The sequence below is a fragment of the Nerophis ophidion genome, linkage group LG22, assembly GCF_033978795.1.
Source record: "Nerophis ophidion isolate RoL-2023_Sa linkage group LG22, RoL_Noph_v1.0, whole genome shotgun sequence".
Classification (NCBI taxonomy): Eukaryota; Metazoa; Chordata; class Actinopteri; order Syngnathiformes; family Syngnathidae; genus Nerophis; species Nerophis ophidion.
The window spans coordinates 39,595,670-39,612,667 of record NC_084632.1 but is presented as its reverse complement, the minus strand read 5'-3'; the positions used below and the strand labels follow the sequence as shown (position 1 = coordinate 39,612,667).

General features: G+C 37.8%; 1 protein-coding gene across 3 annotated transcripts in view; it reads left to right on the top strand.

Moving 5' to 3' along the window:
* The window catches only part of aspm (assembly factor for spindle microtubules), a 78,861-nt gene that overhangs the window by 24,201 nt on the left and 37,662 nt on the right, over positions 1 to 16,998 (top strand). For all 3 annotated transcript variants that reach the window (XM_061883811.1, XM_061883812.1, XM_061883810.1), the window contains exons 10-14: positions 2,770 to 2,900; positions 8,651 to 8,826; positions 8,915 to 9,060; positions 15,943 to 16,028; positions 16,105 to 16,317. In XM_061883811.1, coding sequence (XP_061739795.1) covers positions 2,770 to 2,900; positions 8,651 to 8,826; positions 8,915 to 9,060; positions 15,943 to 16,028; positions 16,105 to 16,317 — 752 coding nt within the window. The remainder of the gene's footprint in view (positions 1 to 2,769; positions 2,901 to 8,650; positions 8,827 to 8,914; positions 9,061 to 15,942; positions 16,029 to 16,104; positions 16,318 to 16,998) is intronic.

Below are 16,998 nucleotides of genomic sequence, written 5' to 3'. Positions count from 1 at the left end.
GCCAAAGTGTCTCCCCATTTTACCGGCGATGACAGACATGGCACAGAGATGTATGGATAACCTGCAGATGCATTTGCAACGATAAAGTCAACTAAATCACAAAGGTGAGTTTTGTTGATGTTGACTTATGTGCTAATCAGATATATTTGGTCCCGGCCTGACTGCTAGCTAATCGACGCTAACATGCTATTTACCGGTGGTGCTAAAGCAGACATGGCACAGAGATGTATGGATAACCTGCAGATGCATTTGCAACGATAGTCAACGAAATCACAAAGGGGAGTTTTGTTGATGTTGACTGCCAGCTAATCGATGCTAACACGCTACGCTAATTGATGCTAACATACTATTTACTGGCGGTGCTAAAGCAGACATGGCACAGATATGTATGAATAACCTGCAGATGCATTTGCAACTATAAAGTCAACTAAATCACAAAGGTGAGTTTTGTTGATGTTGACTGCCAGCTAATCGATGCTAACACGCTATGCTAATCGATGCTAACATGCTATTTACCGGCGGTGCTAAAGCAGACATGGCACAGAGATGTATGGATAACCTGCAGATGCATTTGCAACTATATTACATTTCCTTCAACTCACATTTAATGCGAAACAAACACTTACCAATCGACGGATTTAAGTTGCTCCAGTGTCACAAGATGCGAAAGTCCCGATCGTTTGGTCCGCACATTTTACCGGCGATGCTAACGCAGCTATTCGGCCATGCTATGGCTATGAATAGCGTCAATAGCTATTCGCTCAATAGCTTCAGTTTCTTCTTCAATACTTTCATACTCCAACCATCTGTTTCAATACATGCGTAATCTGTTGAATCGCTTAAACTGCTGAAATCCGTGTCTGAATCCGAGCTAATGTCACTATATCTTGCTGTGGTATTCCCATTGTTTGTTTACATTGGCAGCACTGTGTGACGTCACAGGGAAATGGATAGTGATTTCGAAGATAGCGAAAGTAAGGCACTTTAAAGCTTTATTTAGGGATATTCCGTGACCAGTAAAATTTTGAAAAAAACATAAAGTACAACAAGCCACTGGGAACTAATTTTTATTGTTTTTAACCCTTTTGAAATTGTGATAATGTTCCCCTTTAAGCGATTACGCATGTATTGAAACTAGGGGTGTAACGGTACACAAACATTTTGGTTCGGTACGTACCTCGGTTCAGAAGTCACGGTTCGGTTCATTTTCAGTACAGTAAGAAAATAACAAAATATAAATTTGTTGGTTATTTATTTACCAAATTTGTAAACAATGGCTTTATCCTTTTAACATTGGGAACATTATAATAATTCTACGCACGTCAATCCACATTAAACTGCCTCAAGTTGTTGCTTTGATTAAATAAAAATGAAAAAACCTTTCTTCTACATATAAAAAGTGCAACTTGAAACTGTTTAATGTCAACTTCCTTGTGGAGGGGGTCCGGTCCGATCCGGTGGCCATGTACTGCTTGCCTGTGTATCGGCTGGGGACATCTCTGCGCTGCTGATCTGCCTCCGCTTGGGATGGTTTCCTGCTGGCTCCGCTGTGAACGGGACTCTCGCTGCTGTGTTGGATCCGCTTTGGACTGGACTCTCGCGACTGTGTTGGATCTATTATGGATTGAACTTTCACAGTATCATGTTGGACCCGCTCGACATCCATTGCTTTCCTCCTCTCCAAGGTTCTCATAGTCATCATTGTCACCCACGTCCCACTGGGTGTGAGTTTTCCTTGCCCTTATGTGGGCCTACCGAGGATGTCGTAGTGGTTTGTGCAGCCCTTTGAGACACTAGTGATTTAGGGCTATATAAGTAAATATTGATTGAACTCATCATGCTTAATTTATTACAGCATTTGGGAAGCCTATAGTTGACTTTTATTATGTAAATGTTGTACTTTTATCAACATGTGATAGCAGGGACCCTGCTATTCAAAACTAGACTGCTACATTACTAATGACTCATGTAACTATAGCTGAAAAAATAGTACAATTGCAATAGGAGAGACTATTCATCCCTGAACACCATGGAGTTCAATGAAATAACAAACAAACAGGGCTTTGCTGCCCCTAAAACACGCACACACACACACACAGCGAAATGAGCTAACGTTACGCTAAAAGCTAATTAGCCCTCACCTCAAGCCTATACTGTGAGCTAGGTAAGCTGCAGTTTAAGATTCTAGAAGGTCAACGGGCTCATAGTGATGTTTGTAATAGTTGAGACGTGTAAGTGTTTAGTATAATTTGGGTAGAGTCCGCTCCTCCCCTGCTAAACGAATATCTCTGCTCGAAAGATATATATATTTTACACACACATCAGGACTGGCGAAAATTGCCATCTAATAAAAAACCAAACCATGAAAGTCAAAATTGCGCTCTAGCGCCCCCTAGGAAAAAACCCAGACAAAACTGCTTGTAACTTCTGTTGGGAATGTCGTAGAGACATGAAACAAAGACCTCTATGTAGGTCTGACTTAGACCAGGGCTTGGCAGCAGCCAAAGGCGGACCCGACCAACGCCGCTTGCAGCTTTAATTCAATTTATATCTCATGACACACTATCTGTATGTAATATGGCTTTTATTTTTTTTGCGGCCCCAGACAGATTTGCTTTTGTATTTTTGGTCCAATATGGCTCTTTCAACATTTTTGGTTGCTGACCCCTGGTGTAGAACAACTAACCGGTACCGTCTGTGTACAAATACCAATTGTTTTGGTAAACAGACACATTTATTCCCCTCTGTATTATTATCTGTCCTGCATAGGCCACGAGGAGGCGCTGTCTTGTTTCACTCTGAAGAAGCTGCTCTTGCTGGTGTGTTTCTTGGACAAGGCCAAAGAGTCTCGCCTGATGGAACATGACCCATGTCTGTTCTGCATGGATGCAGAGTTCAAGGTAGGCCGGGGAGTCTCAGCAGATGTTCGATTTAGCCATTAAAATACATCTCTTTGAGAGCACTTTTGCAGTTCATGAAGGGTTGAGATTTAGGCAAAGATGTCGGGTATATAAGACACGTTTGTGGTTGGCATGGTGTTATTTGTGTGGACCACGGCCCGGTATCGATTTTTTTGTATCCTTTTGGGTTTTTTTGTCATGAAAAAGGGAGTTTTTTTGGGTTGGTGCACTAATTGTAAGTGTATTTTGTGTTTTTTATGTTGATTTAATTAAAAAAAAGAAAAACTAAATTCAAATTTAAATGAATAAAAAATTCTTCAGCGGCCCTGTACAAATCGAGCCACGGCCCGTTACCGATTTTTTTGTTTGTTTTAGGTTTTTTTGTCGTGAAAAAGGGAGTTTTTTTTGGTTTGGTGCACTAATTGTAAGTGTATTTTGTGTTTTTTTTATGTTGATTTATTAAAAAAAAAGAAAAATTAAAATTTTAAATGAATAAAAAAATTCTTCTGCGGCCCGGTACCAATCGAGCCACGGCCCGGTACCGATTTTTTTGTTTGTTTTTGTTTTTTTGGTCATGAAAAAGGGAGTTTTTTTGGGTTGGTGCACTAATTGTAAGTGTATTTTGTGTTTTTATGTTGATTTAATTAAAAAAAAGAAAATTCAAATTTAAATGAATAAAAAATTCTTCTGCGGCCCGGTACCAATCGAGCCACGGCCCGGTACTGATTTTTTTGGTTTGTTTTTGTTTCTTTTTGTCATGAAAAAGGGAGTTTTTTTGGGTTGGTGCATTAATTGTAAGTGTATTTTGTGTTTTTTATGTTTATTTAATTAAAAAAAAGAAAAACTAAATTCAAATTTAAATGAATAAAAAATTCTTTTGCGGCCCGGTACCGATTTTTTTTTTGTTTGTTTTGTCATGAAAAAGGGAGTTTTTTTGGGTTGGTGCACTAATTGTAAGTGTATTTTGTGTTTTTTATGTTGATTTAATTAAAAGAAAAACAAAATTCCAATTTAAATGAATAAAAAATTATTCTGCGGCCCGGTACCAATCGAGCCACGGCCCGGTACCGATTTTTTTGTTTTATTTTTGTTTTTTTTGTCGTGAAAAACTGAGTTTTTTTTGGTTTGGTGCACTAATTGTAAGTTTATTATGTGTTTTTTATGTTGATTTAATTTTTAAAAAAATAAATAACATTTTAAATGAATAAAATAATTTTCTGCGGCCCGGTACGAATCGAGCCACGGCCCCGCACCAATTTTTTTGGTTTGTTTTTGGGTTTTTTTGTCATGAAAAAGGGAATTTTTTTGGGGTTGGTGCACTCATTGTAAGTGTATTTTGTGTTTTTTTTATGTTGATTTATTAAAAAAAAGAAAAATTAAAATTTTAAATGAATAAAAAATTCTTCTGCGGCCCGGTACCAATCGAGCCACGGCCCGGTACGGATTTTTTTGTTATATTTTTGTTTTTTTTGTCATGAAAAAGGGAGTTTTTTTGGGTTGGTGCACTAATTGTAAGTGTATTTTGTGTTTTTTTATGTTGATTTATTAAAAAAAAGAAAAATTTAAATTTTAAATGAATAAAAAATTATTCTGCGGCCCGGTACCAATCGAGCCACGGCCCGGTACCGATTTTTTTGTTTGTTTTTGTTTTTTTTGTCGTGAAAAACTGAGTTTTTTTTGGTTTGGTGCACTAATTGTAAGTTTATTATGTGTTTTTTATGTTGATTTAATTTTTAAAAAATAAATACAATTTTAAATGAATAAAATAATTTTCTGCGGCCCGGTACGAATCGAGCCACTGCCCGGCACCGATTTTTTTGGGTTTTTTTAATTTTTATTTTTTCATGAAAAAGGGAGTTTTTTTTGGTTTGGTGCACTAATTGTAAGTTTATTATGTGTTTTTTATGTTGATTTAATTTAAAAAAAAGAAAAAAAATAAAAATTTCAAATGAATAAAATAATTTTCTGCGGCCCGGTACGAATCGAGCCACGGGCCGGTACCGATTTTTTTGGTTTGTTTTTGGGTTTTTTTGTCATGAGAAAGGGAGTTTTTTTTGGTTTGGTGCATTAATTGTAAGTGTATTTTGTGTTTTTTATGTTTATTTAATTAAAAAAAAAGAAAAACTAAATTGAAATTTAAATGAATAAAAAATTCTTCCGCGGCCCTGTACCAATCGAGCCACGGCCCGGTACCGAATTTTTTTGTTTTTTTTTGTTTTTTTGTCATGAAAAAGGGAGTTTTTTTGGGTTGGTGCACTAATTGTAAGTGTATTTTGTGTTTTTTATGTTGATTTAATAAAAAGAAAAACAAAATTCCAATTTAAATGAATAGAAAATTCTTCTGCGGCCCTGTACCAATCGAGCCACGGCCCGGTGCCGAATTTTTTTGTTTGTTTTTGATTTTTTGTCATGAAAAAGGGAATTTTTTTGGGCTTGGTGCACTCATTGTAAGTGTATTTTGTGTTTTTTATGTTGATTTATTAAAAAAAAGAAAAATTAACATTTAAAATGAATAAAAAATTCTTCTGCGGCGCGGTACCAATCGAGCCACGGCCCGGTACCGATTTTTTTGTTTGTTTTTGTTTTTTTGGGTTGGTGCACTAATTGTAAGTGTATTTTGTGTTTTTATGTTGATTTAATCAAAAAAAAGAAGAAACAAAATTTAAATTTTAAATGAATAAAAAATTCTTCTGCGGCCCAGTACCAATCGAGCCACGGCCCGGTACCAGTTTTTTTGGTTTGTTTTTGTTTTTTTTGTCATGAAAAAGGGAGTTTTTTCGGGTTGGTGCATTAATTGTAAGTGTATTTTGTGTTTTTTATGTTTATTTAATAAAAAAAAAAAAAACTAAATTCAAATTTAAATGAATAAAAAATTCTTCTGCGGCCCGGTACCAATCGAGCCACGGCCCGGTGCCGATTTTTTTGTTTTGTCATGAAAAAGGGAGTTTTTTTTTGGTTTGGTGCACTAATTGTAAGTCTATTATGTGTTTTTTATGTTGATTTAATTAAAAAAAGAAAAAAAAAATTAAAATTTTAAATGAATAAAATAATTTACTGCGGCCCGGTACCAATCGAGCCAAGGCCCGGTACCAGTTTTTTAGGTTTGTTTTTGGGTTTTTTTGTCATGAAAAAGGGAGTTTTTTTGGGTTGGTGCATTAATTGTAAGTGTATTTTGTGTTTTTTATGTTTATTTAATTTAAAAAAAGAAACTAAATTCAAATTTAAATGAATAGAAAATTCTTCTGCGGCCCGGTACCAATCGAGCCACGGCCCGGTACCGATCTTTTTGTTTTGTCATGAAAAAGGGAGTTTTTTTGGGTTGGTGCACTAATTGTAAGTGTATTTTGTGTTTTTTATGTTGATTTAATAAAAAGAAAAACAAAATTCCAATTTAAATGAATAAAAAATTCTTCTGCGGCCCTGTACCAATCGAGGCACGGCCCGGTACCGAATTTTTTTGTTTGTTTTTGTTTTTTTGTCATGAAAAAGTGAATTTTTTTGGGGTTGGTGCACTCATTGTAAGTGTATTTTGTGTTTTTTTTATGTTGATTTATTAAAAAAAAGAAAAATTAAAATTTTAAATGAATAAAAAAATTCTTCTGCGGCCCGGTACCGATTTTTTTGTTTGTTTTGTCATGAAAAAGGGAGTTTTTTTGGGTTGGTGCACTAATTGTAAGTGTATTTTGTGTTTTTTATGTTGATTTAATAAAAAGAAAAACAAAATTCCAATTTAAATGAATAAAAAATTCGTCTGCGGCCCAGTACCGAATTTTTTTGTTTGTTTTTGTTTTTTTGTCATGAAAAGGGGAATTTTTTTGGGCTTGGTGCACTCATTGTAAGTGTATTTTGTGTTTTTTATGTTGATTTATTAAAAAAAAGAAAAATTAAAATTTTAAATGAATAAAAAATTCTTCTGCGGCGCGGTACCAATCGAGCCACGGCCCGGTACGGATTTTTTTGTTTTATTTTTGTTTTTTTTGTCATGAAAAAGGGAGTTTTTTTGGGTTGGTGCACTAATTGTAAGTGTATTTTGTGTTTTTTTATGTTGATTTATTAAAAAAAAGAAAAATTTAAATTTTAAATGAATAAAAAATTATTCTGCGGCCCGGTACCAATCGAGCCACGGCCCGGTACCGAATTTTTTTGTTTGTTTTTGTTTTTTTGTCATGAAAAAGGGAATTTTTTGGGGGTTGGTGCACTCATTGTAAGTGTATTTTGTGTTTTTATGTTGATTTAATCAAAAAAAAGAAGAAACAAAATTTAAATTTTAAATGAATAAAAAATTCTTCTGCGGCCCAGTACCAATCGAGCCACGGCCCGGTACCGATTTTTTTGTTTGTTTTTGGTTTTTTTGTCATGAAAAAGGGAGTTTTTTTGGTTTGGTGCACTAATTGTAGGTGTATTTTGTGTTTTTTATGTTGATTAAATAAAAAAAATGTAAAAAAAAATTAAAAAATGAATAAAAAATTATTCTGTGGCACGGTACCAATCGAGCCACGGCCCGGTACCGATTTTTTTGTTTGTTTTTGGTTTTTTTGTCATGAAAAAGGGAGTTTTTTTGGGTTGGTGCACTAATTTAAAGTTTATTTTGTGTTTTTTATGTTGATTCAATTAAAAAAAATATTACAATTTTAAATGAATAAAAAAATTCTTCTGCGGCCCGGTACCAATCGAGCCACGGCCCGGTACCGATTTTTGTTTTTGTTTTGTTTTGTTTTTTTTGTCATGAAAAAGGGAGTTTTTTGGGTTGGTGCACTAATTGTAAGTGTATTTTGTGTTTTTATGTTGATTTAATCAAAAAAAAGCAAAACAAAATTCAAATTTAAATGAATAAAAAATTCTTCTGCGGCCCGGTACCAATCGATCCACGGCCCGGTACCGATTTTTTTGTTTGTTTTTGTTTTTTTTGTCATGAAAAAGGGAGTTTTTTTGGGTTGGTGCACTAATTGTAGGTGTATTTTGTGTTTTTTATGTTGATTAAATAAAAATAATTTTTTTTTTTAAAAATGAATAAAAAATTCTTCTGCGGCACAGTGCCAATCGAGCCACGGCCCGGTACCGATTTTTTTGTTTGTTTTTGTTTTTTTTGTCATGAAAAAGGGAGTTTTTTTGGGTTGGTGCACCAATTGTAAGTTTATTATGTGTTTTTTATGTTGATTTAATTAAGAAAAAGAAAAACAAAATTCAAATTTAAATGAATAAAAAATTCTTCTGCGGCCCGGTACGGATTTTTTTTTTTTTTGTTATGTAAAAGGGAATTTTTTGGGGGTTGGTCCACTAATTGTAAGTTTATTCTGTGTTTTTTATGTTTATTCAATTAAAAAAAAAAATTAAAATTTAAAATGAATACAAAATTCTTCTGCGGCCCGGTACCAATCGAGCCACGGCCCGGTACAGATTTTTTTGTTTGTTTGTTTTGGTTTTTTTTGTCATGAAAAAGGGAGTTTTGTGGGTTGTATTTTGTGTTTTTTTTATGTTGATTAAATAAAAAAAAATATATGTATAAAAAATATATTTAAAAAAAAAAACGAATAAAAAATTATTCTGCGGCCCGGTACCAATCGTGCCACGGCCCGGTAGTTTGTTACCACTACTTTAAAACATGACAACTTTTGCCACAACTTTCTGAAAAAGTTGCAAATTCAAGCATTTTAAACCACAACACTCGCAAAAAAAGCCTGCAAAATCCTCAAGGCACTGTTCATTGTCATATTTGTTTCCCATAGTTTTATTTCTTTTATTTTTAATAGAAAAGTAAAGACCTGCTGCTCGCTTTCTCGAGAGACTTTCTAAGCGGGGAGGGGATCCTGCCCCGCCATCTTGGCTACCTGGGACTGCCCGTCTCCCACGTTCAGACTCCCCTCGACGAGTTCAACTTCGCTGTGGGGAATTTGTCAGTCGACTTAAAATGCGGAATTCGACTTGTGTAAGTAACTCCCTTTTTTTTAAATGTAATTCTTTATCACAACATTACTATTTTTTTAATTTTTGTGATTTTGTTTTTCTATCCTCAGGAGAGTCATGGAGCTGCTCACTAAGCAGTGGGCCTTGTCAGCCAAGCTTCGACTGCCAGCCATCAGCCGCCTGCAGAAAGTCCATAACGTTGATATCACTTTCCAAGTCCTGAAAAGCAGAGGGGTGGACCTCAAGGATGAACTCGGTAACGTGAATGCAGAACTTTTATCATTTCACAAGTGAGATTGTCTTCTCAGTTAGAGACATTTCTGCTTCCTCGCGACCTCTTAACGCCCACAATAATGGACAGGTTGTTAAAGGGGAACATTATCACCAAACCTATGTAAGCGTCAATATATACCTTGATGGTGCAGAAAAAAGACCATATATTTTTTTAACCGATTTCCGAACTCTAAATGGGTGAATTTTGGCGAATTAAACGCCTTTTCTGTTTATCGCTCTTTTGGCGATGTCGTCAGAACGTGACGTCTCCGAGGTAACACAGCCGCCCTTTTCATTTTCAACACATTACAAACACCGGGTCTCAACTCTGTTATTTTCCGTTTTTTTGACTATTTTTTGGAACTTTGGAGACATCATGCCTCGTCGGTGTGTTGTTGGAGGGTGTAACAACACTAACAGGGAGGGATTCAAGTTGCACCACTGCCAGCTAATCGATGCTAACATGCTACTCTAATCGATGCTAACATGCTATTTACCGGCGGTGCTAAGGCAGACATGGCACAGAGATGTATGGATAACCTGCAGATGCATTTGCAACTATACAGTAAAGTCAACGAAATCACAAAGGTGAGTTTTGTTGATGTTGACTGCCAGCTAATCAATGCTAACATGCTATGCTAATCGATGCTAACATGCTATTTACTGGCGGTGCTAAAGCAGACATGGCACAGAGATGTATGGATAACCTGCAGATGCATTTGCAATGATAAAGTCAACGAAATCACAAAGGTGAGTTTTGTTGATGTTGACTTATGTGCTAATCAGACATATTTGGTCGTGGCGTGACTGCCAGCTAATCGATGCTAACATGCTATTTACCGGCGGTACTAAAGCAGACATGGCACAGAGATGTATGGATAACCTGCAGATGCGTTTGCAACTATAAAGTCAACGAAATCACAAAGGTAAGCTTTGTTGATGTTGACTTATGTGCTAATCAGACATATTTGGTCGTGGCGTGACTGCCAGCTAATCGATGCTAACATGCTATGCTAATCGATGCTAACATGCTATTTACCGGCGGTGCTAAAGCAGACATGGCACAGAGATGTATGGATAACCTGCAGATGCATTTGCAATGATAAAGTCAACGAAATCACAAAGGTGAGTTTTGTTGATGTTGACTTATGTGCTAATCAGACATATTTGGTCGTGGCGTGACTGCCAGCTAATCGATGCTAACATGCTATTTACCGGCGGTACTAAAGCAGACATGGCACAGAGATGTATGGATAACCTGCAGATGCGTTTGCAACTATAAAGTCAACGAAATCACAAAGGTGAGCTTTGTTGATGTTGACTTATGTGCTAATCAGACATATTTGGTCGTGGCGTGACTGCCAGCTAATTGATGCTAACATGCTATTTGCCGGCGGTGCTAAAGCAGACATGGCACAGAGATGTATGGATAACCTGCAGATGCATTTGCAACTATATTACGTTTCCTTCCACCCAGATTTAATGCGAAACAAACACTTACCAATCGACGGATTTAAGTTGCTCCAGTGTCACGGGATGCGAAAGTCCTGATCGTTTGGTCCGCGCATTTTACCGGCGATGCTAACGCAGCTATTCGGCCATGCTATGGCTATGAATAGCGTCAATAGCTATTCGCTCAATAGCTTCAGTTTCTTCTTCAATACTTTCATACTCCAACCATCCGTTTCAATACATGCGTAATCTGTTGAATCGCTTAAGTCGCTGAAATCCGAGTCTGAATCCGAGCTATTGTCGCTATATAATGCTGTGGTATTCGCCGTTGTTTGTTTACATTGGCAGCACTGTGTGACGTCACAGGGAAATGGATAGTCGCATCACAAATAGCGAAAATCAAGCACTTTATAGCTTATTTTAGGGATATTCGGGGACCGGTGAAATTTTGAAAAAAACTTCAAAGAATACAACAAGCCACTGGGAACTCATTTTTATTGTTTATAACACTTTTGAAATTGTGATAATGTTCCCCTTTAAATTATAACCTTTTTAGAATAGTATTTTATATGAGAGATACGAATCTGTCTTTTTTTGTCTATTGTAAAGATGGCTTTGAGCAAGGCAGCAGTCATGTCTGTATCGCTTGGATTTTAAGGACGTCACGTTCGGCTCGTTTCTTTCTCGGACGGGACAGTTGATGTCTCAGAATGTGGGGCGGCATAGCTCGGTTGGTAGAGCGGCCGTGCCAGCAACTTGAGGGTTGCAGGTTCAATTCCCGTTTCCGCCATGCTAGTCACTGCCGTTGTGTCCTTGGGCAAGATACTTTACCCACCTGCTCCCAGTGCCACCCACACTGGTTTAAATGTAACTTAGATATTGGGTTTCACTATGTAACGCGCTTTGAGTCACTAGAGAAAAGCGCTATATAAATATAATTCACAAAGAAAAATGCCTTATGCTTGCATTGTTTTGGGCTGTACAAACCCTCCAACTGGCGAAAAGGATAAACGTTTCTTTAAAGCATGGGTGTCAAATTCTGGCCCGTGGGCCAAATTTGGCCCGCCGTGTAATTTAATTTGGCCCTTGAGGTAATATCAAATTAAGATTAGAGCTGGCCCGCCGGTATTATACAGCCTCCCGGGGCAACCATTCTTCCGAATTTCTCCCTATTTCCACCCGGACAACAATATCGGGGGCGTGCCTTAACCTTCGTCTTGTGTTAGGGTCGGCACCGACCCGTTTTAGTTTTTAAATGCATACAAACACCACATACATTTATTTTTTTGCATCAAAGCTTTTTGACTTTGTCAGGAACCTCTTTGTCAACAAAATAAAACATTTAAATTTTTTTCACTAAATTATAAAATGCTCTGGTAGAAATTATGCCCTTGGTGTTGTTAGGGTCGGTTTCGACCCAGTTATAAAAATAAGATGATAAAGCAATGATAAGAGCCAAAACTGAACACACTGACAGCCAGCTCCTCTCCCAATCATGTGAGTTTTAGTGGATTCTCATTTTACCTTGTTATCCTGTACAAAAACAAACAAAAGACGGACACTAAAAGTGTCACTTTTTGCCACTCTGATTTTGTTTTTTTATTAGTTTTGGAACTAGTAATCTATTTCTCTTGGTTTCATTTGCTTGATTGGTTGTTGGTTGTTGTTTTTTTGATGTTGGATTTCTGTTGCTGAAAAAAATACGTTTTAGCCTTTTTCTTGAAGTGAATATATATGGGTCGAAATTGACCCGTAACACCATAGATGTTACTATAGTTAAAATTCTTAAAATGAAAAAATAAATAAAACACATTTATTTAAGAGATGTGTTCTAATACTCCTTAGTAATAGTTAGGTAACACAACAACCTTTTTTTTTTATTTATATGATTCTCTTGAGGTTCGTTTTACCATTTTAAAAAATTTAAATCGAGGGGTATACTGACAAAAAAAGGCCCAATGGCCCAAACCAAAAATATTAAAACCAATATTTTCAAGGATAAGGAAGCCTAACGAGGTAACCAAAAGATGAGAAACAAATTGGATGATAGATAATTGTTTTTAGTGTATTTTACATCTGATTTAAGACATGCGTCAAAACCGACCCGTTAACATAAGAGATGGTAACAGAAAGCTAACACAAGAGGAAGGTTAAAGGCACTGCCTTTAGCGTCCCCTACAGCCTGTCGTCACGTCCGCTTTTCCGCCATACAAACAACATGCCGGCCCAGTAACATAATATATACGGCTTTAACCAACACAAGTGAATTCCAGCCATAAGGGTCACACTGAGGGTGGCGGTATAAACAACTTTAAAACTTTTACAAATATGCGCCACACTGTGAAGCCACACCAAACAAGAATTACAAACACATTTCGGGAGAACATCCGCACCGTAGCACAACATAAACTCAACAGAAGAAATACCCAGAATCCATTGCAGCACTAACTCTTCCGGGACGCTACAATATACATCCCCGCTGCCACCAAACCCCGCTCCGCCAATTTTTATTTAAATTTTATCCGATATGCCATTGATATTTTTTAATCATTATTATTATAATTTGAAACTGGATTTTCCATGTGACTATAAAGTTATATAAATCTTGCTTGTTTAATATTTAATGCAACACTTTTTTGGGTCCCTATTAAAAGGTTAATTTGTTCAATCTTGGCCCGTGGCTTTGTTCAGTTTTAATTTTTGGCCCACTCTGTATTTGAGTTTGAGACCCCTGCTTTAAAGTTTCTCGAGAGGCAATCAAGCAGGGCGTGAGAGTTTACGATAAACAAAAAAAGTGGCAGGCGCTCCAGTACAACTGAGTCGATTCAAAGAATGCATGAGTTTGCAGTGACTACTTCGTTAAGTTTGATTTGTCCGATTATGGCTTTTTTGCCGATATTGTCCAACTTTTAATTACAGATTCCGATATCAACCGATACATACAGTCGTGGAACTAACATATTATGTTGCGTAATTTTGTTGTGATGCCCCGCTGGATGCATTAAACAATGTAACAAGGTTTTCCAAAATAAATCAACTCAAGTTATGGAAAAAAAATGCCAACATGGCACTGCCATATTTATTATTAAAGTCACAAAATGCATCATTTTTTTTTTTAACATGCCTCAAAACAGCAGCTTGGAATTTGGGACATGCTCTCCCCGAGAGAGCATGAGGATGTTGGGAGGGGGCGGGGTTTTAGGTAGGGGGTAACGGTGAGTGTATTATGTAGTGTCCAGGTAGAGTTAGTGCTGCAAGGAGTTCTGGGTATTGAAGTAAATCAAAATTATGAGCTAAAAAGACAAAATTATGAACTAAAGTTATGAGATTAAAAGGCATAGATATGCCCTAAAAAGTCAAAATTATGAGCTAAAAAGTCATGATTATAACAAAAAGTTTTAATTATACGCTAAAGTCACAATTATAAGATTAAAAGTTGAAATTAAAACAAATCAAAAATATGAGATTAAGGCAAAATTATAGGTTGTAAAATACAATCAAAATTATGAGCTAAAAAGTCATAATTATGAGCTAAAGAGTTGAAATTTTGAGATGAATCGAATCTATGAGCTAAAAAGTCATATGATACATTGAAATTAACAGACAAAATTATGAGCTAAAGTAATAACTATAAGTTAAAATGTTGAAATCATAACATGAATCAAAATTTTGAGATATAGCCAAAATTACAACATTAAAAAATGTAAATGATGAAATAGTCACAATTATGAGATGAAAAAGAAAATTATAAGATAAATCTAAATTATGAGATAAAGCCAACATTATACGATAAAGTCATAATAATGAGCGGAAAAGTTGAAATTTTGAGATAAATCTATGAGCTAAAAAGTCGTAGTTATGAATCACGTCGAAATGAAGAGGTAAAGCCAGAATTATGAGCTAAAAATTTGAAATTACGAGATAAAGTCAAAATGATGTGGGCCTACCGAGGATGTCGTAGTGGTTTGTGTTGTGGTTTGTGCAGCCCTTTGAGACACTAGTGATTTAGGGCTATAGAAATGAACATTGATTGATTGATTGATATTTGTTCTGTTGTGTTTATGTTGTGTTACGGTGCGGATGTTTTCCCGAAATGTGTTTGTCATTCTTGTTTGGTGTGGGTTCACGGTGTGGCACATATCTGGAAGTCCTGTGGGGAGCACTCAGAGAATATGGGGTATCGGACTGTCTCATTGTGGTGGTCCGTTCCCTGTATGATCAGTGTCAGAGCTTGGTCCGCATTGCCGGCAGTAAGTCGGACACGTTTCCAGTGAGGGTTGGACTCCACCAAGGCTGTCCTTTGTCACCGATTCTGTTCATAACTTTTACGGACAGAATTTCTAGGCGCAGTCAAGGCGTTGAGGGGATCCGGTTTGGTGGCCGCAGGATTAGGTCTCTGCTTTTTGCAGATGATGTGGTCCTGATGGCTTCATCCGGCTAGGATCTTTAGCTCTCACTGGATCGGTTCGCAGCCAAGTGTGAAGCGACTGGGATGGGATCCAGCACCTCCAAGTCCGAGTGGAGAACCATCTCCGGATTGGGGAGGAGACCCTGCCCCAAGTGGAGGAGTTCAAGTACCTCGTAGTCTTGTTCACTAGTGAGGGAAGATTGGATGGTGAGATCGACAGGCGGATCGGTGCGTTGTCTTCAGTAATGCGGACGCTGTATCGATCCGTTGTGGTGAAGAAGGAGCTGAGCCGGAAGGCAAAGCTCTCAATTTATCGGTCGATCTACGTTCCCATCCTCACCTATGGTCATGAGCTTTGGGTTATGACTGAAAGGACAAGATCACGGGTACAACCGGCCGAAATGAGTTTCCTCCGCCGTGTGGCGGGGCTCTCCCTTAGAGATAGGATGAGAAGCTCTGCCATCCGGGAGGAACTCAAAGTAAAGCCACTGTTCCTCCACATGGAGAGACCTGGGACACGTTGGGAAGAGTATCTCGGGATCGCCTCGGGATCCCCCGGGAGGAGCTTGGTGGAGTGGCTGAGGAGAAGGAAGAAGATGGATGTTAATTAGTTACACATTTATTAAAACAAATGTCTATCTGTGTTGGCCCTGCGATGAGGTGGCGACTTGTCCAGGGTGTACGCTGCCTTCAATCAATCAATCAATGTTTACTTATATAGCCCTAAATCACTAGTGTCTCAAAGGGATCCCTGAATGCAGCTGGAATAGGCTCCTGCGTCCCTGAGAGGGAAAAGTGGTAGTAAATGAACGGATGGATGGATTAATCAAAGCAACAGAAAATAAATCGAAGCCGTTTTCCAAATTAATTAATCGTTGCAGCTTTGGACGTTTATGTGCGATCTGATCCTTGGTGAGGTGTAACGTGTGCAACAAACATCACAGTAAAAATCTCTTCAGGAATTAAAATTAGAAAGTACATTTGACTCGTGTCCTTTATTTTCAGGCCATGTCATAGATTCCCGAGACATTGTGGATGGACACAGAGAGAAGACATTGAGCCTCCTGTGGAAAATCATTTTTTCGTATCAGGTATATCACTTTCCCTGATTAGTAAGGCACAAGTTGAACGATTTGCAGTATTATCTGAAATCTTATCCATGCATAGGTGGAAGTTATTTTGGATGACGATCTGATGAGGGAGGAGATTGCCTTCCTGAGGAGAACGCTCCGGACGAAGCAGAGATCGGCTTCTTTGAAGGCTGATCGAGGCCCAGACTCCAGCGCGCCCAAGACCCAGGCGCCCTATGAGCACAGCAGCACGAAGGTGGCTCTGCTGATGGAGTGGACCCGATCTGTGTGTGACTTCTACAACCTGAAGGTGCGTTTTGGAAAATCTTTTTTTCTAACAAAATATTATCAGAAGTTGACACACACTGACCTTTTCCACTGAGGGCGCGCACACTGAAAAATCTGAGAATAAAGGATGCAGGGGACATTTTGATATTGTTCATTTTGAAAACAGTTAAAACTCTATTTTACAGCCAGCATTTCCACTTTTTCTTGTTAAATTCCATCAGTTTGCGTGCTTGTGTTTGGAATGTGTTGTGAAAAATGGTTAAAAGCTGCGGGCCACACATCGGATAAACCCATAATTGCCAACCCTCCCGGATTTTGTGGGAGCTTCCAAAAATACAGGGCCTCTGCCGAAAACCTCCCGGGACAAATTTTCTCCCGAAATTCAGGCGGAGCTGAAGGGGGCGGACCTGAGTGAGGACAGCCTGCTTTCACGTCCGCTTTCCCACAAAATAAACAGCATGTCTGCCCAATGACGTTATAACTGTAGAATGATCGAGGGCGAGTTCTTGGTTTCTTATGTGGATTTACTGTTAGGCAGTTTCAGTAACGTCGTCCCAGCGCGGTAACAACACACAACAACAGCAGTCAAGTTTTCGTCTGCCGTAAACAGCAATGTTGTGACACTCTTAAACAGGACAATACTGCCATCTACTGTACATGCACCACAACACCTCCAGGCAACTTCAACCCTTTACTAATACCC